This window comes from Crinia signifera, chromosome 1, assembly GCF_055691185.1.
Source record: "Crinia signifera chromosome 1, ASM5569118v1, whole genome shotgun sequence".
Taxonomy (NCBI): Eukaryota; Metazoa; Chordata; class Amphibia; order Anura; family Myobatrachidae; genus Crinia; species Crinia signifera.
This window is the reverse complement of record NC_139217.1, coordinates 374,437,459-374,465,235: the sequence shown is the minus strand read 5'-3', so window position 1 is coordinate 374,465,235 and position 27,777 is coordinate 374,437,459. Positions and strand designations below refer to the sequence as shown.

The window sequence follows — 27,777 nt, the reverse complement described above, 5'->3', positions numbered from 1 at the left end:
CGACGCTGACAGTTCCTTATAGTGAAAATAAATAAAAAGAATAATCAAAAAAAAATAATATCAGGGCTGAATACGCAGCCCTTTCCTACAGGGCGTCCTGTTCCTCAGAGCACCAAGAAAAAAACAGAAAGGGGTTATGGGGGAGGAGCTACGGGCTGCACTCTCTTTCAAAGAAATTCATCTCCTTGGTGCCCGGTCCTCCAGACCAAAGGATACCCAATGGTTCCCAGTATCCACCGCAGGCTGATAGAAAGAAAAATACTTTATGCCATTCCTACATTATGTGCCTGGGCACCCTTTTTTGCTTGGAGTAGTATAAGGACTCAAAATATGCTCCACTAATTACAAAACACAAATTACACTGCCCCTGCAGAAAACGGAGCCACAAGGGGCAGTAGATGCTGCTGCTAGATACACTTCAGTAATATAAAAGTTGTGTAAAAGGGGATTTTGGTCCTACCTGTAAAATCCTTTTTTCTGAATCCATGGTGGACACTGGGACAGTGGGGTGTGGGTGGAGCTTCAGCTACAGGCACCAAGAAGAATAGAGTTCTTCAAGTGCAGCCCAGGCTCCTCCTCCTCCACGCCCCTACAGGCTTCAGTTTGTTCAACAGCTTACCCGCAAGGTACAGGAAAAGGAAGAGAAACAGGAAAGAAACCAGCAACCCGAAGGAAGAACAAGTTTCAGGAAGGTGTAAGCCGACCCCCATTACTGTAGATCAGTGTGCGAGGGCGGGCGCCCAGTGTCCACCATGGATTCAGAAAAAAGGATTTTACAGGTAGGACCAAAATCCCCTTTTTTCATTCATGCCAATGGTGGTCACTGGGACAGTGGGACGTCCCAAAGCTGTCCCTTTTACGGGAGGGAACGCACCTGAGCTGCACTGACGACGCGTTGTCCAAAAGCAGAATCTGCCCTGGCGAACGTGTCAAAATGGTACAATTTTAGAAAGGTGTGTGGAGAGGACCAAGTGGCCGCGCGACACAACTGTTCTGCAGAGGCTCCCTGATGAGCCGCCAAAGAGGCCGCTACCGAACGCGTGGAGTGGGCTCTGATAGAGGACGGAACTGGCTTATTGGAAGATACATAAGCCTGTTTTATAGTTAGCCGCAACCATCGAGCCAGTGTTTGCTTCGTTGCAGGCCAGCCTCTCTTGTTTGCATCATAGAGCAGTACGGATGGTGTAATGGTTAGCATTACTGCCTCACAGCACTGAGGTCATGGGTTCAATACCCACTATGACCCTAACTGTGCGGAGTTTGTATATTCTCCCCGTACTTGCGTGGGTTTCCTCCGGGTACTCCGGTTTCCTCCCACAATCCAAAAATATACTGGTAGGTTAATTGGCTCCCAAAAAAATTAACCCTAGAATGTCTGTGTGTGCATGTACATGGGGTGGGGAATATAGATTGTAAGCTCCACTGGGGCAGGGACTGATGTGAATGGTCAAATATTCTCTGTAAAGCGCTGCGGAATCTGTGTGCGCTATATAAGAAACTGCTAATAAATAAATAAATAAATAATAGAGCTCGAACAGGGCCTCTGTCTTGCGTAAGGATTGAGTCCTGTTAACATAAACTTTTAAAGCTCTTGTAACATCCAACGAGCGTAACTCTGGGGAGTCCTCCAACTGGGAAAAAGCAGGAACAACGATATCCTGGTTTATGTGAAAACTGGAAATAACTTTGGGTAGGAACTCCTTTTTTGTTCTTAAGACTGCCCTGTCCAGGTGGAACACCAGATACGGGGATGCACTAGACAAGGCTGACAGGTCCGAAACTCGTCTGGCCGAAGAAATAGCCAGTAGGAACACTGTTTTCCATGTTAGCCACCTGAGCTCTGAGGATTCTAGAGGCTCAAACGGTGGTCTTTGCAGTGCTGAGAGCACCACTGTGAGGTCCCAAGGTTGGATTGGGGGTACAAAGGGAGGCTGTATGTGAAGGACGCCCTGCAAAAAGGTCTGTATAGCCATCTTCTTTGCTAACTTCCGCTGAAACAAAATAGAGAGTGCGGAAACTTGGACCTTTAAGGAGGACAATCTTAGGCCCAAATCCAGGCCCGCCTGCAAGAAGGCCAGGATCCTGGAAAGTCGAAACTCCCTAGGCGGAAGGTTCTTCTTCGCACACCAGGTGAAAAAGGCATTCCAGATTCGATAGTAGATCCGGGAAGAAGCAGGTTTCCTTGCTGCTATCATGGTTTTTATGACCGGTAATGAAAATCCCTTCCCTCTTAAAACTTCCGTTTCAAGAGCCACGCCGTCAAAGCTAGTCTGCCTAGATTCGGATGAAGGCATGGTCCTTGTACTAGCAAGTCCGGACGAGCTGGCAGTCTCCAAGGTGGCTGCAGAGACATCTCCCGAAGGTCTGAGTACCAGGCTCTGCGGGGCCAGTAGGATTGCTGTGGTCCCTTCTTGTTTGAGGCGCCTGAGGACTCTTGGTAGCAGTGCCACTGGAGGAAAAATGTAGACCAGGGAGAATGGCCAGATATGCCTGTGGGTCCCTGGAGTGAGCCCCGTAGCGGGGTAACGTTTTGTTGGCGCTTGAGGCCATTAGGTCTATTTGCGGGAGTCCCCATCTGTTGACTAGTTCCTGGAACACATCCTCGTGGAGCCCCCATTCGCCTGACTGTACCTCCTGGCGGCTCAGAAAATCGGCCTCCCAGTTCTGAACCCCTGGTATGTGTACCGCTGACAAAGCTAACAGGTGATGTTCTGCCCACTGCAGAATCGATGTTACCTCCCTCATGGCTGCTAGGCTCCTGGTCCCTCCCTGGTGGTTGACGTATGCCACCGCAGTGGCATTGTCTGATTGAATCTTCACCGGTTTGGAGTGAATCAGAGGGCCTGCTGACTTGAGGGCTAGTAGGATGGCTCTTAGCTCCAGTATGTTTATCGGGAGCAGCGCCTCCTCCCTCGACCAACGGCCTTGGAAGGAAAGTTCTGTCAGAACAGCTCCCCACCCTCGGAGGCTGGCGTCCGTTGTTAACATCACCCATTGAGGGATGACAAACTGGCGCCCTTTTTGAAGGTTTAGAGGACTGAGCCACCATGTGAGCGACAGACGTGTCTGCGTAGACAGAACAAAGGTCTGCGATTTCAGGCTTGGTTGGGAACGGTTCCAGTGACGCAGCATTTCCCTCTGCAGGGGCCTGGAATGGAACTGCGCAAATTCCGCCATGTCGTAACAAGAGACCATCTTGCCTAGGACTTTCATGCACAGGTGCACAGAGACCCTGTGTTGCTTCAGGAAGAGTTTCAGGAGGTCTCTGAGGAGTATCCACTTGTCCTCCGGCAGGTAAACCCTGAGAGTTCTTGTGTCTATCAAGGCTCCTAGATGCACCATCCGCTGTGATGGGGTTGTTGAGGATTTTTTCCAATTTATGAGCCAGCCGTGGGACTGCAGGAGGGAAACCGTTAGCTCCAGATGCCTCTGGAGTGTCTGTGCGGATTGAGCCAGTATCAAGAGGTCGTCTAGATATGGTAGTAAACGAACGCCCTGGGCCCTTAGGACCGCCGCCATGGTGGCCATAATCTTTGTAAAGATTCGTGGCGCGGTCGACAGCCCGAAGGGGAGGGCTATGAACTGGTAGTGTTTGCTTTTGACTGCAAACCTGAGGTAGCACTGGCTGTCAATTGGCACATGGAGGTAGGCATCCTGGATGTCCAGGGATGCCATGAAGTCCCCCGGTTCCAGGGCTTGCAGGATAGACCTGAGGGACTCCATCCTGAACTTGGGGACACAGAGATGTTTGTTCAGGCCCTTCAGATTGAGGATGGGTCGGTATGACCCGTCCGGCTTTGTCACCAGGAATAGGCTTGAGTAGAAACCTGCTCCTTGCTGAGAAAGTGGGACAGGTACTATGACCCCTGCTGCCAGCAGGGTGTGAATGGAGCTGGTCAGAGCAGCCGCTCTGTCCTTCTCCCGGGGCATGCTTGTTGTGAAAAACCGAGATGGTGGACGCCCCTGAAAGGAGAGGGAGTAACCCTGGGCCACTATGGTGTTTACCCACCTGTCGGTGGTAGTGGCCTGCCAAACCCCGGCAAATGACAACAGGCGACCGCCCACCTGATGTGGTTGGTGGGCCGCCTGATCCTCATGCTGAGGGCTTGTCGGCCTGTTTTGGGGCCTGACGGCGACCCGCCCAGGACTGTTTGGTCTTGGGAGCGGATGGACGCCTTGTGGGGGCCTGCGCCCTTGATGAAGGCTGACCCCTGGGCCTCCCCCCCAGCCGGTGCCGAAGGCAGAAAAGCTGTTTTGGACGTTGCAATGGTGGCTACAATCTTGTCCAGCTCAGAGCCAAACAGAACCTCCCCTGAGAATGGAAGGGCCTCTAATGCCTTTTTGGAATCAGAATCTGCGTTCCAAGTACGCAGCCACAGTGCACGCCGGGCAGCAATTGAAGAAGCTGAAATTTTTGAGGAGAGGGCAGCTGCATCTATCGCTGCCTCTTCCAGGTATGTGGCCCCTTCCCTAATGAGGTCCACCGTTGATAACAATTCAAAGCGACGTGTACCTGAGGAAATCTGCTCCTGCAGGGAGTCAGCCCAAGTTGCAATTGCCTTTGCTACCCAGGCTGAGGCCATAGCTGGTCTTGCTGACACGCCAGCATTGGAGAACACTGATTTTAGGCAGTGTTCAATCTTCCTATCAGTAGGATCTTTAAGAGAGGCCACTGTAGGAATGGGAAGGGTAGTAGCCTTAACTAGGTGGGCTACGTGAGCATCAACCTGTGGAGGCTCCTCCCATTTCTTACGGTCCGCCGGAGCGAACGGGAAGAAGGAAATCAGGCGTTTGGACACTAAAAACTTTTTGTTAGGGTGTTGCCACGCTTCAGATAAGACCTCATTTAAGTCTGAATTTGAGGGAAAAAGAGCCAACTCCTTCTTTTTCTTTTTAAAAAGTAGTGTGTCAGGTGCTGTGACCTGGGTGTCCTGTATATTGAGAGACATCCTAACAGCCTTAACTAAGGAGTCTACTCTGGACTGGGTCATTCTTTCCTCCTTATCAGGTTCATCTATGTCAACATCATCTATGTCAGCATCATCGTCTGTGTCGACCCGCACCTGGTCGTCCAAGTCATCCCCAGCATCTGATTGATTAGAGGCTAAAGGAGCTTGTGCTTTGCGTTTAGGTGGAGCCCTCAATGCAGATTGCAGAGAAGCAGACACCTGGACTAAATCCTGAACAGAGGAGGATAAACCCTGTACCCAGGCCGGCTCTGATGCAGCAACAGCAGGCTGAGCTGGCAATGGCTGCGCAGCAGACTCTCTGTTTGCAGCTAACTGAGTAGCTAACTCCTTCATGGCTGCTGAGAGAGTGGACGCCCAACTGGGTTCCCCATGTGTTGGGACTGAGGGGCCCCCCAGGGTGTCCTGTGCAGAACAGCGTTCACACAAACCAGCTTGCTCCTGTATGGAGGAATAATTCTCCTTACAGTTAGTGCATGTATAAGCATGCAGCTTAGGTGAATCCCTAGCTGGCTTTGCTTTGGGGTTTTTCTGTGACATTTTAACACAGACAGGCCCTGTGTGCACTGGTTACAATAATACAGTGGACAGTAACACCCTCTGAAACTATAAAGGTATACAGATGGATGACAGTAGAAAAGACACTATACTCTCTGACTCTCAGCTAAATACTGAGGTGCAGAGGGCTGCAGAAAAACCTGTTCCTGTAGCGTGTAGAGGAGCAGGGATTCCGGTGCACTTCTCCCACAGTGTAGTCCCGCGTAATGGCGTCTTCAGTACGCTGCTGGGGCGTGGGGAAGCTAAGCTCAAGCGGGAAAACAGCGTTATGTCGCTCTGAGCGTGGAGGCGGGGAGCTGTGGATCAAGGCCCCGCCTCCCCTGGAACCATCAGTGCCCTGCGCCATTAACCAAAATGGCGCTCCACAGTACGGCTCCCTGGTGGTCTAGTGGCCGCGCAGAGAAGACTGGGTGCCACTGCCAGGGTCACCCGGGCTGCACCCCGCCCGGTGACTCGACCGCTAGCGGTGCGCACATAAAATGGTGCGCGCGTCCCCTCACATGGAGGGCCCGCTTACCTGTGGTGGAGCGCGGCGTCCTCCGTGTCATGAGGAGAGCGGCGGGTCTGGCTATGAAAGTCAGCGCGCCGCTGCCAGCCACAGGGGAGCAGCGTAACGCTGTCTCCGTGTAAAAAAAAAAAAAAAAAAGTGAAGATTTCAGACAGGGCACGGAGCCCTGTCCCATGGTACCTGTGCCTTGAGGCACCAAGAAACAACTGAAGCCTGTAGGGGCGTGGAGGAGGAGGAGCCTGGGCTGCACTTGAAGAACTCTATTCTACTTGGTGCCTGTAGCTGAAGCTCCACCCACACCCCACTGTCCCAGTGACCACCATTGGCATGAATGAAAAATTGTCATTTATTTATCACTAACAAATGAAACCTCACTTTGCTGCTTTTTCCTCAATCCTGCATCTTAGCTCACAAATTGTGTAATAGGTTTTTGGTCATAAAAGTATTGGTGATGGCTGCCTAGGTGCTGTGCAGCATGGCGGGTATGTGTTCCCTGTGTGATAACTGTACTGTCCCTGTTATATTGTTACCTACCTGGCTGTTGCAGCAACCAGTGGCACTGCTGATGGCTTGCTAGGTGCTGTGCAGCTCAGCGGGTATGTGTTCCCTGTGTCTATATCCCCCAGGGTACTTCTAGCGTATACCTGTATGTGTTCATACATCTGTCACTGTTTAACTTTACCTAACTGGCTGTTGCACAGCAATCCAAGTCAAATTCCTAGTATACTTGGCCAATAAATGCACAATTTGAGTAAAGGTGAATGTGGGCACATCTGTATGCACTAAATTAAGTTGTAAACAAAGGTGAATGGACTTACAGCTTCTGCAAAATCTGGGTTAAACTTCAATAAATTGTTCAGCTCTTTTTGTAACAAGACAGGTGATAGAGCTTTACTTTCATCATTCTTTATTAATGAGGCCTGTAAAAACACAATAAATTGATGGTAAATGCACCCAAGCAAAAGTAGCTTTATGCAAGAACACAGTAGGTAATATTTAATTAGTAACTTTCACTAATGATACATTATATCATGCCTGAAGCATGAATCTGTAATACTAGAACAACTTCAGTAATCATACAGAAGAAAATCAACTGTGTATAATCAATGATTCCATTAATCCACCATTGTGCTGCATTGCTTGTTTAGTACAGAAATAGACACCATATAGTCAGAGGGCAGTATTCAATGGTAATATTCTCCGTGCACGGCGAGCATTTTTTTTTGCTCGCCGTGCACTCTCCGTGTTCCGGAGGGCTCGTTGCCTCTCCTGCTGCCACTATTCAATGTTTATAAGACTCGCCGCCACTCGCGGCGAGTCTTAACCCCTGCAGCGGACGAGCGTCCGCAGCAGGGAGCTGACAGGGACGTGGCATCCAGGGAGATTAAAGTCTCCCTGGATGCCACAGAACATATGTGAGGGTAGGGGGCCCCCCTGGGACCCAGGCAGCACAGGCTGCCCCCCTCTATAGCCAGCGGGGGACCCAGTATTCACTGTACCCGAACGTGCTTCGGGTGCAGTGAATATATGAATATCTAATGAGCGGCTCGAGCGCTCTGGCCCCCTGCTGGCTGCACTGTGTAAAAAAAAGAAAAAAAAAAAATGTAAAAAAATATTTTTTTAAAAATTAAATATATATTCATGTGCTATAGGCACATGAATAAAAATAACATGGCCCTCCACAGAAAAAAAAAACCTGATTTTTTGACACCAAAATTAAAAAAAACACCCTTTTAGTTTAAAAGTTCACATTCCTGCTCTCCATCAAAAGATGGAGAATTTCTTCACGGAGAGAGACGGCGAGAATCACTAAGAAAGACGGAGAATATTTCACATTGAATAGGGTGGCTCGCCTTTGGAGAAAAAAAACCTCTCTCCACGGCGAAAAAAGCACAAGTTCTCCACAAAAGACGGAGAACTTTTCTCATTGAATACTGCCCAGAGACAATGCAAAGCAGGAAAAGTAAGTACAGCCGTGCACACATCGTGTGATTGAGCAAGTAAAATTGCACTGTGTGTACACTATTGGCGATAACGACGCACGGCCCCATGGCATCGCTATAACTCAGTAGAATAGACTGCATAGGCAAGGCAAGTTTGACTAAGCTGCACGTCTTTGTGTATTTGACCTTTGGTAAAATCACTCGGTCAAAAGCGCTTGTGTACTTAGCCAAAATTATTTGTGCACGAAGCCAAAAATCACCATTCCTCAGCCTGTGTGTTCTGTATAATAGATATACACAATGAGGTTTAATAAAGCAACTTAGACAAGAAAAAAACCTGTTACTAAACCTGTTTTGTTGAGACAAAAAAAAAAAAAAATTTACTTTACACAAAAATCTTCATTTGGAACAGATCTACCTGCTGAGCCAGGAAATATTCAGCCTGTTTTTGGGACAAAGGTCCGTTGCACGCCAAGTCTTCCTCTCTAGAGTACAAAAAGAATGGTATTAGAACTTTCCAGAAAAAAAAAAATAATAATATTTTTAATTCTAGTTAAAAATCACAGTTCAAGAAATAAAATACCCTCCCAAAAAATAGAAAAAAACAACAATCGTTCATTTCCCAAGAGTGACTAGAGACAAGTGTTTATTATAAATTATTTAACTCATTATACAGAAACTTTGGGCTAAATGTAAAACCCTGCGAGAAGCTGTATGTAGTGAGTCTTTGTGCAAGAATGCCCATATTTTCAAAGCGGCAGCCATTGACAAGGCAAAAATCAACCTAGTTTCACCAATGGAAATTCCTACTATGCAGAAATCCCATAACTCCAAGAAAGTTCTAATCTAAGCAATTTCAAATTTCAATGTGCTTCTGAATTACCTGCATTTAAAAAAAAAATAATAAAAAAAGAGTCAACTACATGTATTCAATGCTCCTATGTCGCCGTAAATAACGGTGAGTGTGCATGTTTTTTGGAGAGTAGTGAACTTTTCTCTCCTATTTTGTGCTTCCCTGTATTCAGCTCTGTTGCTTCTCCAAAAATATTTTGCGAAGCTAACTTAGTTCACCCTGCACTTCTCCCCATGTCTGTTCAATGGGGATTTTAGTGTCTCTCTCAAAAAGTGTATTCAATGCACAAATTGCGAGTCCTGCTGGTTTCTTTTTTTAGAGATGTTCTCCATTTTTCCCTCGGCATCTTTTTTAGGTGAACTGTAGGGCTATCTTTGTTAAAGTTGTTATTTTTTTTGTTTTTTATGGCTTATAACTTTAAAAAAATGTACTCTAATGTATTTATTGCAAGTGCCATAATGCTGTACTTCTATATTAATTTATTTGGAATTTAATAAGTTATTTTAATGGTAACCAATAAGAAATCATTTTGGAATGCTCCTAGTAATTTCCCATGCTTCCTCTCTTCTTCCTCACCTAACCCCCAAACAGGCTTTTAAACACGCTAACAATTATAAAATAAATTAAATAAAAACACAGGGCAAAGAAACAATGCTAAAAGCACAACACAAGGATAAAGGCCAAACAGAACAAAATACACCCGTCTGCACAAACCCAATTAAAATAGTCACACAGCCATTTGTTGTAAAATAAATACTGAACAAAACATTAACCTTTCTAAACCTTTGTAAAAAATTACAAGTCCACAAATGCGAGGAACACGCTGCTGAGATGAACACCCTGCTCATATCCCAGTCTGACCAGCTCACGTGGAGAGCAGGAGAAAACAAATGTCTCCAGTTACAGCACTCCCATTTGAACTCGCATATTTATGCTAAGTTCGCAAAAGGGGCCGTCGAGCTGGCCACAAGTTGAATACTGAGGAAGTCAGAAATGAGGAGATAAGAAAAAGTGCCGAGCACTTCAGCGAGATCACAGGGACACAGAACAGTGAGCGGTGAGCCAGACTCTCAAAAAACATTGAATACTCCTAAATATCTGAAACCCCCCCCCAATAACTAAATGGAGCACGTAAACACAGTAGCATAATGGTTGAAAATAATTCATAAAATCATAGTTTTCAGGCAAATTACACAATAGGAAACTCAAGATCTTCTTTCTCCATTTTTCTTTCTTCTTCATCCTCCTCCTCCTCCTCAGTATTAGTGAGTTCCATCTCTGCCTCCTCATTTTCGGTCTTTGAAGCGGTCTTGCCCTTATTGCTCTGGAAGTAATTCTGCAAGGAAGTATACAATTTGTACACCTGGCTGAAGGAAAGTTTGTTGTACGCCAAGATCATGTGACGAAGAAACAGTCCTAAAATAAACAAACACAAAAAAAAAAAAAAAAAAACTTTGTGCACTTTGGAGCCAAGACAACACAGCGATATCTTTACTTACAATTATATATAGATGAATAAATAAATTAAAAAGGGGGGGGGGGGGATTTAGGTTAAAATCTGTGAAATTTTTCTTGGAATCCATATGGGACACAGATATACACTTGGCATACGTGGCTGAGCATGCACCGAATAGTTAAGTATCTCTTCCCAGCAGCCCAAGTTCCCTCTCTTCTATACCAAACCCCCAGCCTAGAAGTCCAGTTCAGTTAACAAGCCCAAAGTACGATGCATGAGGAAGGAGGAAGAACAGCATACAGTTTGAAACACACAGTGAATGTGAAAAAGGGTGGGATCGTGAACAATGGAATAACCCCCAAGCCAGGTGCATCAGAGCAGGCACCTTTTGTCCCCTATGGATTCCAAGAAAAGGATTTACCAAGCAAGTACATAAATCTCATCCGTAGAGGGTACAGGTATATAGACTGGGTCACCCTAAAGCTGTCCTCCTAAGGAAGGGGAGGCTCCTGAGCTGTGCCGAGAACCCTTCACCCAAAGGCTGCTTCCGTGGAGGCAAAAGTGTCAAAGGAAGAGAACTTAATTGCAGAGGCTGACCAAGAATCACTGGATGTGTGGAACGGGCCCACACTGCGGCAGGGGGACAAAGGTCTGCTGCAGAATAAAGGCCTTAGGACAAGTCGCCCCCGACTTCCTCCTGAGCTTCCCCGGCTGCTCCCTGGGGGAGCTTGATTAGATTGGCACTTGATGTGCCATTTTTTACATGTGATAAATCGTCTCGATTTATCACATGTAAAAAACCCGGGGAGCAGGGGGGGGGGGGAGGGGGGGGCTACAGAGCAGGGCTGCTGGTGGGAGCAGGGGGGGCTGGGGACGCTGCGGGGGGACACAGGCGGCATAGAGAGCCGGGAGCTGTCAGTGCTAGAAAAAACAAGAATTTGGTACTTACCGATAATTCCTTTTCTCCGAGTTCACAGGGGACACTGCAAAGTCTGCTTACGCTGGGGTAGTTTGAGTGATGGTTGGAGTCGGCACTTTAAATTTATTTGACGTGTGACAGGCTCCTCCCCTCTATCCCCCCTCCTAACTCCAGTCTTGAAAAAACTGTGCCGGAGAGGAGAGAGAGAAAAGACCAGAAAACCCCCAGAAAGAGGAAAATAGAGACCAGGAAGAATCAGACACATACTCCTGCCATCGCCAGCCACACTGCAACTTACCCAATGTCTCTGCGCTGGGTGGGCGCTCAGTGTCCCCTGTGAACTCGGAGAAAAGGAATTATCGGTAAGTACCAAATTCTTGTTTTCTCCTTCCTTCACAGGGGACACTGCAAAGTCTGCTTACGCTGGGGACGTCCCAAAGCTACCCCCACGGGTGGGAGAGCGCTGAGAACATTGCAGAACCGCCCGACCAAAACTGGATGCTGCGGTTGCAAAAGTATCAAATCTGTAAAACTGGATAAACGTCTGAGAGCTGGACCACGTGGCCGCCCTACACAGCTGCGTCATAGAAACGCCCCTGGCCGCCGCCCAAGAAGGGCCAACGGATCTTGTAGAATGAGCTGAAATAGTCAAAGGGGCCCTAGTTTGTGAAAACACATAGGCCTGCTTAATTGTGAGACATATCCAACGAGCCAACGTCTGCTTTGACGCTGGCCAGCCTCTTTTATTGGCATCATACAAAACAAATAGAGCATCAGACTTCCGAATGTCCCTTGTTCTATCCACGTAAACCCTCAAGGCCTTGACTACATCCAAAGAACTGGACTCTCCCGTCAATCTGGGAACCACAATGGGTTGGTTCATATGATAGGCTGACACCACCTTCGGAAGAAAATCTAACCTCGTCCTGAGCTCCGCCCTGTCCTCATGAAATATGAGAAAAGGCGGCCGACACGAAAGAGCACTAAGGTCTGACACCCTTCTTGCAGAAGCCAAAGCCAGCAGCAAGATAGTTTTCCAAGTCAGCAACCAAAGATCAATTGATTCCAGCGGCTCAAATGTGTCGGACTGAAGAAACGACAGCACTAAAGGTAAATCCCACGGTTCCGTCGGAGTCCTTCCCGGTGGTTGTATACGGAGTACCCCTTTTAAGAATGTCTGGACTTCCGGCAACAAAGCCAGTCTTCTATGGAAAAACACAGATAATGCTGAAATCTGCACCTTTAACGATCCAAGCCGCAGACCCGCCGAAAAACCCGCTTGCAGGAAACGTAGCAGGCGCGCCAGACAGAACACCGTTGTGGGCAAACGCTTCTGTTCGCACCACCGAACGTATGCCTTCCAAATCCTATAATAGTGCAACGAAGTAACCTCCTTCCGTGCCCTGAGCATCGTAGGGATTACTTCCTCCGGAATCCCCCTTCTCTTTAGTAGGGTGGTCTCAACAGCCACGCCGTCAAACGTAGCCGCCCTAAATCGGGGTAAGTGAACGGCCCTTGAAGCAGAAGATCTTCCCGAAGAGGAAGCCGCCAAGGCTCGTCCGCCAACAGACGTTGCAGATCCGTGTACCAGGAACGCCTGGGCCAATCCGGGGCCACCAGTATTACCGTTGTCCCCTCCCTCTTGATCCGTTTGAGTAGCCTCGGAATGAGAGGAAACGGCGGGAACAGGTAAACCAGTTCGTAATTCCACGGCGCTGACAGGGCATCCACTGCCGCCGCCGCTGGATCCCTTGTGCGTGCACAATAAAGTGGAACCTTGTGGTTTAGCCTGGAGGCCATCAGATCGACCTGAGGTACTCCCCAACGCTGTGTGATCTGAAGGAACACCTCTGGGTGCAGAGCCCACTCTCCCGGGTGGAGATCCTGGCGACTGAGGTAGTCCGCCTCCCAATTCTCCACCCCGGGGATGAAGATGGCCGAAAAAGCCAACGCATGACGCTCCGCCCACTGCAGAATTGGAGTCACCTCCTGCATGGCCCTTCTGCTCTTTGTCCCTCCTTGGTTCCGAATATATGCTACTGCCGTAGCATTGTCGGATTGAATCCTTACAGCCCGTCCTTTGAGGATCGGCGTCGCCTGTACCAGAGCCAGACGAATAGCCCGCAGCTCCAAGATGTTGATCGACATCCTTGCTTCCTGTGCGGACCACCTGCCCTGAAATTGGTGATTCAGAACGACCGCCCCCCAGCCCCTGAGGCTGGCGTCGGTTGTGAGGATGGTCCAATCCTGCACAGTGAAGCTGCGACCTTCCAGCAGGTGCGTCGTGTTGAGCCACCAAAGAAGAGATAGCCTTGTTTGAGGATTCAGTGTTATCCGCTTGCGCAAATGCAAATGGGACCCTGACCATTGACGAAGAAGGTCTAACTGGAAAGTTCGAGAATGAAAACGTCCGAAAGCAATCGCTTCGAAAGAAGCTACCATCTTTCCCAAAAGACGTATGCATACATGTGCCGTCAGCTGATGGTCCTGAAGAACTCTCCTGACTAAATCCTGAAGGGACTGAATCTTTTCCAGAGGGAGGAACACCCTGTTCTGAACGGTATCCAGGATTAGACCCAGAAAAATCAAGCGTTGAGACGGGATCAACTGAGATTTTTTGTAGTTCAAAATCCAGCCATGCTGAACCAGAAACTGGCATGTCATCAGTGCATCCCTCCTGAGCTGGTCCGCGGACGATGCCTTTATCAATAGATCGTCCAGGTACGGAATCACGGTTATGCCTCGTAACCGGAGCGCCTCCACCATACAGGCCATTATCTTTGTAAAGACCCGCGGGGCCGATGCAAGGCCAAAAGGTAGGGCTTGAAATTGATAATGCTGATGCTGCATCGCAAATCTGAGATACTTCTGATCCTGCTCCCAAATTGGGACATGCAGATATGCATCCTTTACGTCGAGTGAAACTAAAAATTCTAGTGGCTCCAGACTTGCAATGACTGTTCGGATAGACTCCATCTTGAACTTCTGATACAGGATGTAATTGTTGAGCCCCTTCAAGTTTAGAATCGGTCTTAACGATCCGTCCGGTTTTGGCACGACAAAAAGATTTGAATAGAACCCCTGACCGCGTTGGCCTGGCGGCACCGGAATAATGACCCTGGACAGAAGTAAAGTCTGAATAGCCTTCTGAATCCCATCCTGCTTTGCTGCCTCTACCGGTAGACCGGAAGTAAAGAATCTTCTGGGCGGAGGGGAGACGAATTCCAAGGCATACCCTCGGATCATAATAGACCGAACCCAATTGTCCGTGCAAGTCTGAAGCCACTGTTCTCGAAAAGAAAGCAGTCGTCCTCCCACTCTGGGATCCCCCAGGTGGGCCGGAAACCCGTCATGCCACGGGCTTGTCTGCGGGTTTGTTTTCTGGACGACGAGAGGTTGCTGTGGAAGACAACGCAAAGGAAGACATGGTCCTGCCTCTTCCTCTGCCCGCCGCTGCAGCTGCTCCCCTGGGCTTTCCCCTAAACCTAGAGGAGCCCCGAAAGGACCGAAAGGACGGCCCCGCAAAAGGCCTCTTAGGGGGAGTCGGAGCTGACGGCAAGAAAGTGGACTTCCCCCCCGTGGCCTGGGCTATGAGCTTATCCAGCTCCTGCCCAAACAACACCTCACCTGAAAAAGGTAAAGCCTCCACCGCCTTTTTTATCTCGGCTTCGGCCTGCCACGACCTCAGCCACAAAGTACGTCTGGCTGAGATAGAAGAAGCAGAAATTCTGGCTGCCATCTCCGCCGAATCTCTAGCCGCTTCCCCCAGGTACACCGCCGATTCCCTTATGTGCTCTGCCAAAGGAATCAATTCCGCTCTAGGGCGACCTGATTGAAGCCCCTTTACCAACTCCTCTGCCCATACTTCCACTGCCCTGTTCACCCACGAACTGACCAGTGCTGGCCGAATTAAGACTCCAGCATTAGTGTAAATGGACTTCAGAGTTGTCTCCAACCTACGGTCAGAGGGCTCCTTCAAAGCCACTGCTGTAGGGACCGGTAACTTAGTCTTCTTGGATAACCGGGAGACCGACGTATCAGCTGGAGGCGGGGTTTCCCACTGCACACGACTTTCCTGAGGAAACGGGTAGTAAACATTAAACCGTTTAGACATTTGAAATTTCTTATCTGGCGTCTTCCATGCCTTAAGCAATGGTGCTTCCAGTTCCTCAGAGAAAGGAAAAGTAACCGCCGCCTTCTTCCTTCTGCTGAACAAAGACACTTGGGCCGGCGGATTCTCCTCTTCAATATCAAGAGTAATCCTAACCGCCGAAATCAAAGCCTCTATACCCTGAAGATCGTCAGATGACTGAGGCTCATCAGGATCCCGAACCTCCGCCACCTGCATGTCAGGGTCTATGGTGTGCGAAACATCCCCCTCCTCAGGAGCAGCCTCAAAAAAGACCTCCTCCTCGTCCTCTGAATCATGCAGCAAAACAGGCATAGTGCGCTTTTTCGCTGCCCCTGGCAGGGGGGGGCAAAGAACTTGCCGGCGCCTGAACAGTTTTAACCAAAGAGTCCACCGAATGAACCAGCGCCCTGGCCCAGGAAGGCTCCGCAGAGGACACCGAAGACAGGTGGTTATAGAATACCTCCCTATCCCTACGGGACTCTGCTAGTTCCGCTGCAATTGCTGACATAATGGAACTCATGTCAGTAGCAGCAGACGCCTCCGGCTGCGGCCCAGGCACAGGAGCCTTGTAACAGGACTCACATAAATGTACACCCTTAACATGCTGGGTAAACTTGGCTTCACAGCGTTTGCAGACAAACAGCTTGTGTGAGCCCTTAGAAGCAGTAGCCTTGGAGGACATTGCGCAGCCCACACACACACACACACACACACACACAGAGTATTATAGGAAGACCACCAACAGCCCCCCAACAACACCCTAAAGGCAGATAGGGGAGAGGAGCCACCAATCCCACAATGAGCCCAGACCCCACCGCACTGTGTTACCAACACACTCCCTCCCACAGAACAGCAGCACTTACAGCACCGTTGAGCGGAGGGACAAACGCTGTGGACCTGGAAGCTGGCAGCGTTCCGGAGCCCTGAAGCCTGCCTCGTGGGGTAGAGAACGCCGACTGTGCGCTCCAGCCTCTTCCGGTATTTTATATCCGGGACGGCTGTCCACGCGCAAGCAGCGCGTCATCAAAAGCAGCTTCTGCCGGTCAGAGCGTCACGCTGACCGGCGCCACACCGCGCCGTAGCGCTATCTTCTGCCTGGTCCCCCTGGTCGCGTGGCAGTGACCTCGGGCACCGAGGCAAACCGCGTGCGGCTGCGACGGTACCCCCCCGGCGCGGTGGCAGCCCGGTGGTCCGGGTCACAGAGGAACCCCGCATGCGGCGTCGACCGGACCCCCAGGGGGACTCCCACGGAGCAGCGCAGACAGCGGCACACTGTCTGCCTGTTGTCAAAATAAAAATACAAAAAAAAAAAAAAAAACAATCTCCTAAGGAGACCTGTGTCCGGGGACCGACTCCTCCGGCACTTTTTTTAAGACTGGAGTTAGGAGGGGGGATAGAGGGGAGGAGCCTGTCACACGTCAAATAAATTTAAAGTGCCGACTCCAACCATCACTCAAACTACCCCAGCGTAAGCAGACTTTGCAGTGTCCCCTGTGAAGGAAGGAGAAAAAAGCCTATACAATGAATGGGCAGCCTGTGATTGGCTTTATCAAGGTGATAAAGCTGACAGGGGTCAGCGAAACGCGTAGGTGCTGTGTGGATTGCCATCCTCCTACTTTGCCTATTTGGACCTTGCCACCTGCTTAATTCACTGGACCTAATATCGAGACCTGGGAGAACTTACCATCTATCGGGACAAGCCACATACCGCAAACATTGTTGAGGTTGCTCCACTGTGGGCGATTTTTGCCCTAATTCTTTAAGGATCTTCAAACCTCCAGCGGCCTTCCAACATCTATTGGCTCACCCAAGGACTCTCTCCACAAAGGACTCTAGCCCGGTTCCAGTGCAGGTTATATGATGTGCCAAATATCCACGTTATTTTGATTTTAAATTGTCTTATATAGAAGCTTTTATTCTCAAATCCGGATTAATTGTATCTTATGTGCCATTAAAATTGTTACACTTTTATATTAATTATCAATCATTTTAACTGTACAGCGCTGCTATTTTGTTTTTTCTTGTATTCCTTTCCCAAGAACCCAAGAGGCTTTTCAGGGGTGTCTTTCTCTTTCAAGATGAATACTGTAGTTGAGCAAGGAGCAAGTGTGTGTGTGTGTGTGTGTGTGTGTGTGTGTGTGTGTGTGTGTGTGTGTGTGTGTGTGTGTGTGTGTGTGTGTGTGTGTGTGTATTTGTGGCACCTAGATAGGCCAGGTATAGCCCCATAAAAAGGCTAAACCCAACCAAAGTGCTGGGCGTGATGCAAAAAGTGATGTTTGGGCACCCAAATGGATCACTTCTGGCACATTAAAGCTCACCACCTCAGGGGGCTGCAAGCTGAAATGCGTCTCCTTGCAGCTAATCGCACCCGAACGAAGAAACAATTGAATTGTTGGTACTTATGTATTATCTGGGCTCCCATGTTAAATGCACCCCATTTTTTCATACCCCTACTATCCAACTACGCATGGAGTTGATTTTATATAGTGTGGCGAGCGCAGCGAGCCACCGCGCCCGAATCGTGGCGAGCCCCGCGAGGGGACGCGGTCTCATAAGAAAAAAGGGAGCCCAGATATTACATAAGTACCGAATTGTTCCATTAAGCACCACCTGGTGCACCACAGGGAGAAAGAATTTAATTCCCTCCTTGACTACTATATTTTATATCAGATTAGTATTTGTTTGTCAGCCAGGGCTGGCAGGTGCTGCATTGAATTGTAGTTCTTAGACAATGGAATTCAGTTGTTTTTAAAGTCACAATATTTAATGGGCACTCATAGTTGCAATTACATTGTTTTTCCATTTAGTTAGTGCTTAAATTCCCATTTAATCAGTATTTAGCCACATAAAGCTTATAGGTATAACCGGAAGCGATGTTTGGGCACCCAAACAGCCAACCTGATGCACATTTCAGCTCACCACCTCCACGTTATGCTCGGAGATACTGCTTCTCCCCCATGTATGAATGCAGAAAAGTGTTCCAAGTGACATTATCAGCATTGCTAGTTACATGTTCCCACATCTGCAGCTGACACTGCCCCATCATCATAGTTGGGACAGCACTGTAACTGGCAGCTGCCAGCTACGCACTGCATAGGAGATCTGTTGAATGGCCGGGAAGAAAGACACAGGCTGCTAGGATAGACGAGGCAAATGCACTGTGGACTCTGACAGTGTTTGCCGCAGGTGGGAATTTTGACTTCCTCACTGCCTCCCAGTCATACGCAATATACAAGTGTCACAACAAATTGATCAGCAGAGTCTCTTAGCGCGGCCTAGTGACTCATTTGCGCAAGGCATCTAGTCTATATAGCGTATTGAGGCTAGATGCATCTGTACATCTCTCAACAGGCAGAATAGCAAGGTTGCTAATAGGAATTAACTCCTTATCTATTATGTAAAAGCACTTTTAAATATCGAGAACATTTGTATAGTTCCAGCAGAGAAATGTTCATACTAAATGTTCTAGACCAGTGGTAGCCAACTCCGCGCCTCGAGAGCTACCAACGGTGCATGTTTTCCAGACAACCTAGTTGCTGCACAGGTGCACTCATTACTAGCTGAAAGTTTAAAAGATCCACAGGTGAAGCTAATTACTTCACTTGTGATTCTGGGGTAGATTTACGATTGTGCGCAGAGGGGGTTTTGCGCTATCCCCCTGCGCTAAAGCAGGGGATAGCGCTTCCCCTCATTTATCAAACCTGCTTGACAGGTAAAATATCGGCGGCGGTGCGGGGGCGGAGAGATAGCGCATGTACTTTTTTCAGTACAGGGCGCTTATTGCATACCTGATTTATCAACGTTCTTTATGCGCCTCTGAGGCGCTGTCCTTATCGCCAGAAATATCTGGCGCTGCAGGTCTCTCCTGCCGCTTGCTGATCTCCGGCGTCTGCAAATTCAAACTGCGCATGCGCCGGGTACACAACATCCCCGGCGAACATTACCCGGCGCATGCGCAGTTTGAATTTGCAGACGCCGGAGATCAGCAAGCGGAAAACTGCGCATGTGCCGGATACACAACGCGAGACCAAGGTATCCGGCGCATGCGCAGAAGACACCGCCGGACGGAGGATCACCCTTCGTTATGGGAGGAGGCGTATCACCACAGGTCAGTGATAACGCACTCCCATAACGTGCGCACACATATTCATAAATAAGGGCATGAAACAGGTACGCTTCGCTGCGCAAAAGTGGCGAAAAATACCTGCGCCCATAACGACCATTTGCCACACATTGATAAATCCACCCCTCTGTGAGATCAGGAAAACAATTACTTTTGGTAGCTCTTGAGGACTGGAGTTGGCTACGCCACTTCAAGAAAGTATTCTGTATTATAAAGCTACAACTACCCCATTATTTAATTCCAAGAACTATAGCATGCTATATTCTCTTTGGCATTTTGTTTATGGCTATAGGATTTATTCTAGGAGAAAACGTCCAGGACCAGTCTCAATTCCCTTTGGTACTTACCAACAACACTTGTTTTGTGCACATCAGGCTCAGTCCCAGAGAATGAATCTGAAAGATCATCAAAAAACTGCTCCATGTCCTTTAACTCTCCTTCAGCCATCAGCTTTATCCTGAAAACCAAACATTACTCATAAACCCTATTTATTGCAACCACAAGGTTATAACTGCACACATTTTAATAGTGAACCATAGTTTCAGGTTCATATGCAACAACGTACCTGATCTGCAGTGAGCTTGCCACATTTGGACAGCATTCTTCAACAATCTTGATCACTTTTGAAAGTGACATATCCGGACCCTAGTACGAGATGGATAATATTACAAACCATGTACATAGAATAACAGCTACTAAAACATGAACAAGAGTCACTGCAGTAATGGCGTCTACACACGGGGAGATTTTTCTGAGCGATTCTAAATATCTCCGCACAAAGCGCTGCTCTGGTGAGAACACTGGTGATCTATCTAGAAAAATCCAACATGCTGGATATTAATCGCCGTGCGGGGCCTGCTCATCACTATGGCCCCTACACACAGAGTGATGTAGGGGCATTTTCTAAGCAATCTGAAAATTCCTGAAATCGCTCTGTGTGTGTAGACCCCATTAGAAAATTGCCTACCTTACTTTAGCCAATATGCATAGGAGAATATATAGTACCATAGTACAAGTAGTAACTTATTAATAAGACAAAGATGCATTATTTGATTATAATTTGTAACTTCAAAAGAAGAATTAGTGATGCAAAAATACAGGGTATTGGTGTAAAGAGCATTCAGATATTCTGGTAAGCAAGGCAACATGTGGGAAAACATTTATACATTGTTCCACAGAAGGAAGAAAAGAGAAAGATGTGTAGAACAAAATTTGCTGCCAGAATCCTAATTCTCCATTGCTTTAGTGTATGTATATATAAACAAGTCAATGTTCCTGAAGAAGATTAAAATAAATCGAAACATTGAACTGCATTGGGAGTTTCCTGTATCCCTCATTTACTAAAGACAAGAGTGCCGCCTGTTCTACCTATCTACACATATAAAAAATAAATAAAAAAAACACTACTCTTAGGACTATAAAAATGTTAATATTCTTTCAGGTTCAGGACTCTTACTATCTTTACTGTGAATAATAATTTACATATAAACCCTGAATAAATTTTGATTGATATACATGATTTCTACCTAAAATTGAGTTGCACCTTGGATCTATACATTATTTGGACTGAGACTAAAAACTTTTATGTAAATAGAAGTAGCTATGGGTGTATAATTGTTTTAAAATTTATTTCAATTTAAATTTTTATTTTGTTTTATTGCAAAGCATTTGTTAGATGTGATGCTTTAATAAAAAAAAATGTTTGTAAAAACTTATAATATTGAAATAAAAGTGTCTGTAAAAAGTGGGATGCCATAAAAACATAAAAGGACAATATTAGGCAAACAAGAAATAGGATATACGGTATATACTCTGACTATAAAACTGTTTGGGTCACATTATAATAAAACATATAAACAAAAATATAACTTCAAGAAGTAAATAATACCAGAGTACTAATTAACATTAAAAAGTGATAATGACACCTGCTAAATTTGCTTAAGGGGCATATTTTCAGTGCGATTTTGGCTTAATTTTTTTTAGCCAAAAATGCAGTGTTAAGGGTCAGTCTTGCAATACCTCTGCGCAGCGCCGCAAGTATAAATAAACTATGCATGCACAGTCTATTTTTACTACAGAGCAGATCAGATCATTTAGGAGAAATGAGCAACTTGCAATTGAGCTTCCTTACTGAACATTGCCATTCTTGTGTTCCTGTGTTTTTATCATAGTCCTAGGTCAAGCCTGTGACTCGTCAGCTGTTTTGAAACTACAAGGTCCAGCATGCCCGGTCATAGTTTTTCTATTAGGGAATGCTAAAACTGTAGCAGGTATTATGGGATGTGTAGTTTCATTACAGATGGAGAGACATGGGTTGTTCAATGTTTTTTTCTTTCTTTATGGCCCAGATGTACTAAGCTTCAAAAAGTGATAAAATGGAGAGTGATAAACAGCCAGCCAATCAGCTCCTGCCTGACATTTTTTAAACACAGTCTGTGACATGGCAGGTAGGAGCTGATTGGCTGGCTGTTTATCACTCGCAATTTTATCACTTTTCAAGCTTAGTACATCTGGCCCTAAAAGATTTACAACTCCTACATCATGAGTACCATTCTGATAAATAGAAGTTATGTTTTAAGTCACCTCTACTGAGCATTCAGAATTTTCAGCTATTTATATATTTTAATTGTATTTTTAAATAGCTTGGCATAGCTTATTTATTATCAATTAGCACTGCTCCTTTTGGTGCAAATTTTTGTTTGCACCCTCCTGAGCTACAAACAGAAATCAGAGTCAAGTGCACCCTTGGGTCTTACCACACGCCTACTGTGCATGGTAAATCTATGCCCAAAGCTGGATACACAACCTATCAACATGTACCACAATAGCCCCTTGCAGCCGCTTAATAAACTGGTCCAGACATCCAGCTGGTAGTGCATTTCAATTTGCCTGCCCAGCGGTGACATCAATCCCTACAGCAAGTGTACCACCCATACATACTACCAGATGCTCCAATATATCTGCAGAAATATTGGGCATCAACTGTACAGCTTCGACAGGGCAATATGGCTGTTTATTATGTCTTCACAGACATATGATTTGTGCACACCAACTACCAGCTTGCGATCTCGCCAATAAGTTGTCCAGTGTGTAAACATTGTGGCTTATCATGTGCTATAACTGAATAGCTCCAGACAGTTAACCTGGGTGCTAAAAACTTGTGGTACTGCAAGTCCAACAGCTAACTTAATGCCGACCATAAGTTTACATTTACATGTATACAGTGTTGCAGCTTCATGTTCTGTTTACATTGACAGCACACATTTATTACTAAAGGCCCATACACACTAGAAGGTTATCTTTCCAATCTGGCTGGTTGGAATGAATATCTGGAAATTTCAGGGAACAAATTACAATCAATCAACCGTTTGCTCCCAAACGCTGGAAAATGGCCAAAATCAGCCATCTGCGTAAATTGATTTAACCAATTTGTCTGAATGACTATTTTTGTCTGTTTTCCATGTTTAGGAGCAAATGGTCAATTGTCATTTGCTCCCCAAAATTTCCATATTTTTATTCCAAACAGCCAGATTGGAAAGATAATCTTTTAGTGTGTATGGGCATTAAGATGTACAGCTACTGAATTTTATTTATTTTACATGAGGCTGCACCAAAGTGGTGCGGTTCTCTGGCCATGAAACCTTTACAAAGCATGCAGTATGCAAGTCCCCTGTAAAAGTGGGTGCTACCTATACACAGTAGTGATTCTTATTAAGATGTGGGCAAGGGAGCGGGCTTGGTCCAGTCATGTCACTATTAGGATACCTACAGAGGTGCTCTGCTTCCCACAAGCTCTCAACTGCACAACACTGGCAGGCTGTTTTAGCAATGCACATTTTGCCCTTTAAAAAATTGGGTCCTAGCATGAAAACTACCCAGCATGCAGTGTGTCAGTCATCTGGAGCAGCGAGTGCAATCTTTACACAGTAGACCTAATTCAGATGCAGTCACAGTTTCAGAAGCTTTACTTAGTGATGGAATTGCAAGGCAACGCAAGTGAACAGAGACTCTCATAAAAGGCATCCCACCCTACTAAGCTACTTAGGGACTAATTCAGTAAATCTGACAAATTTGTGAAAATCCCTGACATGCTTGAGACTTAAACTGCGACTGCAGTCTAAGGTGCCCACGCACTAGAAAGATCTGTGATGTTAAGACGTGCGCATAATTTAGCCTTGAAATCTTTTGTCCGTCCTGGACAAAAGATTTAATTCAAGCGCACATCTTATACCAAAGATTTCTCTTAAGATCCAATGTGCGTTCCTATGGATCTTTTGTTAACTCTGCTGATCTTTCTTGCAGCATGTAAGATCAGAAGATTTAGCAAAAGATGCGCGGGAGCGCAAATCCCACCGATATCGGACGATTATCAATAAAAACGTACCGGAAATTGTCCAATCTGCAAAAATATTGTTGTGTGCGGGCACCTAATGACGCAAAAGGGAGCAGCAACTGTCTGATGCACAGGGGGGGCGGGGGGGTGACTGACCGTTGCGTTGACATGATAAAGACAACGCAGACATGTCCATAATGGTTTTTTTGGGGGGTGGTATGGCGGCTGCGTGACATCATACTCAGCGACCCACAAAATGGCCTCCCGGTAACAGGCTGGCCAGACAGAGGGCTACCGGTAACGTGCAAGCACTTCCCTTTATAACGAAGTGCTCGCACAATAGCTATGCAAACACTGAGCGCCTCTACAATCAGACAGCATGGCCCCAGGAACTGCAACTATGTCCATAGCAATCCGTCTCTCAGTCACCTGGAGAAGTGAGTAGTACAGTATAAACATAGCATGCCATGCAGTGTGTGTCAGTCACATGTAGCAACAGGCTCAACCCATACACACTTTGCAGTGGGTCAGACGACTGGTGCAGTGAGTCTATACATAGCATGCAGTCTCACAGTCACCTGGAGCAGTGAGTAGTACAGTAAAAACATAGCATACAGTGTCTCAGTCACCTGGAGCAGCGGCAGGATCTGTTTGTTCAGGTGCCTCTTCTCCACCACCGTTATCTCGAAGTTCTTGGTCAACTCGCTCAGCAGCACCAGCACGGAGATCTTGTACGGGGTGACCCAGTCCTTGATGCCGAACACGTTAGCGTGCACCACCCCATTGGTCATCATAGGGTTAAAATACAAGCTCTCATGAACACTTGCCATTTCTGACAAGGGGGACACATAAAACCGGCAGCACACCTTCACCTGCCTCCCCTGCTTCCGGTCACAGAAGCGTGCGATCAGCGAACCAATGAGAACGTCAGCGTGAACACATACGCGAACGACTTGCAAAACATTCCCCTGGAAACATATGCATGAGAATCAACGTTCCACCCGTTCGGACTGGCAAATGCGACATTCTCTAACATTAATCAAGGAGGAATTTCGGAATGCTTTACATTACTAGTCTCATACCTCCCAACATGACCATCTCCAGGACGGACACATTACTCTACTTCTGCATTCCCTTTTAATGCATGATTGCCATCACCTGCGTTAAAGCACAGTTCTTATCAATTAACCTGTTCAACACAGATGAAGGCAATCACGCATCAAGAAGAAAATCCAGGAGCAGAGCATTGTGTCCCTCCTGGAGAGGTTCATGTTTGGAGGTATCAGTGGCGTAACTATAACGTGGCAGCCCCAGCTGTGGCTTGGGGGAGCCAGCGTTCATGGGACGCACTGAAAACTACCTGCTGACCTGTACGAATACACAGTTTGCTGTCACTCGTTAGTAGTGGGCGGTGGTGGCTGTGTACTGTAGCTGTGTATCATAGGTAACAGCCTGCCCCCTCCCCAGTGTCCTCATCTCCTCTGTGCCTGGGAGCGGCGAGCGTCATTACCCGCACACACTTCCAGACGATAGTTTCTCCGGTTGGTCCTTGATGACGGAAGGCTACAGTATGTCAGCGGATGGGCTGTCCTCCCTGTTGCGCTGCATGGGTGCATGTCACTCCTGGGGAGCTGCAAATGGTGGCGCACAGTGGCCCAGGTAACCAGTCTGCACCATTTTCATGTTTTACTAAAGAAGGCGAGGGAGGGGGGCGCTAAAAAATGTTTGGGCAGGGGGGAGCTAAATTTATAGTTACGACACTAGGAGGTATGCTATTCTTGTTCAAGATCAGGGAAAAGCACCCCAGGATTAAAATAACTAAATTGCTTCAGAACAGCAATAAACTTGTTCAGAACATTTAAAAGTATACGCTTTACTTGCCACACTTCGGGCACGGTGGCTTGTTCTGCTTTGCTTGCCGCATGTTACTGTTCCCTTAAGATGGCCACTTAGATAGTGAAACTAGTAGTACAGGGGTCCATGTTCTGCATGTGAGCCTATTATTCTATATTGTAATATAAATTTACGGTAAAAATTTTGTTCTGTTTGTTTTTTCCTTTCCAATTAAATTATCTAAACTTATAATTCAAGAATTGCCTTTTTCACTCCCATAGAAATACAATGCTCCACTATAGACAACATTCCCTATAAGTAATCTGTATGAGTGAACATTATTAAACAAGATGATTAATTTAAAATGTCTTCCCTTGCACGTTTCCTCAGCATTTGAGCTGGCCTGGCTAGATAGGAACAGAGTCAGGAATATGCCAGTGGTATGGGAAAATAATATTCCAATTATTTATTTTCAATATTCCTGTCCCTACATGTGTCATAAACTACTATGAGCCATATACCATTTCAGTAAATCTAGGTACACATTCGACCAAGAGTAGAAACTCCAGTCCTCGAGAGCTACCAACAGTTTTTCATGTTTCACAGAATCACAAGTGACATATTTAGCTCCACCTGTGGATCTTTTAAAATGTGTCAGTCAGTAATGGGTGCACCTGTGTACCTGTGATGTGAGCTGGAAAACATGAACTGTTGGTAGCTCTTGAGGACTGGAGTTGGCTAACACTGCACCATGTTTTGCTGATATGCACAATAATGATACTAACATGCATATTGTCTAGTGCATGGGTCTTCAACCTGTGGCCCTCCAGATGTTGTGAAACTACATGTTCCAACATGCATTGCCACATTTTTTTTTATAAGAGCATGCCAAAAACCCTCAGGGCATACTGGGATATGTAGTTCCACAACATCTGGCGGGCCACAGGTTGAAGACCTGTGGTCTAGTGTGTACGCATACACTCCAACATGACTCGTTGCATTCGGTACACAATGCTCTGTTCGCGGGACTGCACCAGTTTTTTGGGAAGGTCCGGCAGTGTCCCACGCGCGGGGGGGCAGTTGGAAGTCCCCCCAGCCTGAAGGAATAGAAGCTGTGCGCATCTATTCAGCGACGCAGAGGGTAGAAAATGGTGGTGTGGCCCAATGGTGCTCTTATTTGCATATACTGTGCCCTAATTTACATAAGCCATGCCCCCTTTTTGGATGCTTGCATGGATCCGCCTCGTGAGCATCCCTCTTCTGAAGATTAAAAAGTTGGGAGGTATGCAGGAATAATAGTTATTAATTCAAGACATCGTCTGGTCAATATTCACTTGGGCAACAGAAATAATTATCTATTATAATAATATTATTAGTCCTATTAATCTTCTTAATAAACCGTCAGAGCACTAATTCCATATATGTAAATCTCTGTGAAGAGAAGTAACTATATGTTTTATGACTTTATTCATGAAAGTTCTTTAATTTCTATAATATTACTTAATTACATTTGGCATGCTAGTGAAGATCTATGAAATGTACATAATCCGAGTTCACATATAGGTTAAACCACAGAAGTAACTAGGATTTACAGCAATGCAGGGGCTGGGTACACACTATCCGATCTGCATGAACGATATGGAAAATATTGATATTGTTAACGATATCATTGTGTATATCGTTCTGTGTGTAACCACTATATCTTTAACGATTAGTGCTCCCGCGGATCATTAATGATAACCCCATTTGGCTGAACACTAATGGTGCGTACACACGGGTGCAATTATGTATGAAATCGCTGGCAAAATGGTCGCTCAGCGACCATATTGCCAGTGATTTCATGTGCAGCCGGCGATAGATGGCTGGTAGCGCGCTCCTGCGGCCAGCCCTTCATGGTCGCTGGTCGCAGGAGCATGCTCCTGCGACCAGCGGCTTCCCCCAGCGATCGCCGGGCAGGAGGTCAGCGCCGGAGAAATCAGCGCTGTTCTCCCATGCCCTGCGACGCTGCTCCCTCCTCCCGTCACTTGCTGCTGCGCTCCGCCTCTGCCCCGTAGCAGTGTCTCCTTTTCATCGCTGATGAAAAGGAGACACTAGCAATATGATTGCTGGGGATATATTGCTAGCAATATATCCCCAGCAATCATATAGACCC

General features: G+C 46.8%; 1 protein-coding gene across 2 annotated transcripts in view; it reads right to left on the bottom strand.

The window, feature by feature from the left end:
* The window catches only part of ANAPC5 (anaphase promoting complex subunit 5), a 48,946-nt gene extending 24,166 nt beyond the window's left edge, over positions 1 to 24,780 (bottom strand). Inside the window, exons 1-6 of one of the 2 annotated variants that reach the window (XM_083151367.1) lie at positions 24,422 to 24,780; positions 20,025 to 20,104; positions 19,807 to 19,916; positions 10,023 to 10,245; positions 8,395 to 8,461; positions 6,852 to 6,953 (exon numbers count right to left, since the gene is read on the bottom strand). In XM_083151367.1, coding sequence (XP_083007493.1) covers positions 6,852 to 6,953; positions 8,395 to 8,461; positions 10,023 to 10,245; positions 19,807 to 19,916; positions 20,025 to 20,104; positions 24,422 to 24,622 — 783 coding nt within the window. In that variant the 5' untranslated portion in view covers positions 24,623 to 24,780. Of the gene's footprint in view, positions 1 to 6,851; positions 6,954 to 8,394; positions 8,462 to 10,022; positions 10,246 to 19,806; positions 19,917 to 20,024; positions 20,105 to 24,407 lie in introns of both variants that reach the window. The other variant, XM_083151368.1, reaches the window with a different exon arrangement.
* Between the last annotated feature and the right edge of the window lie 2,997 nt (positions 24,781 to 27,777).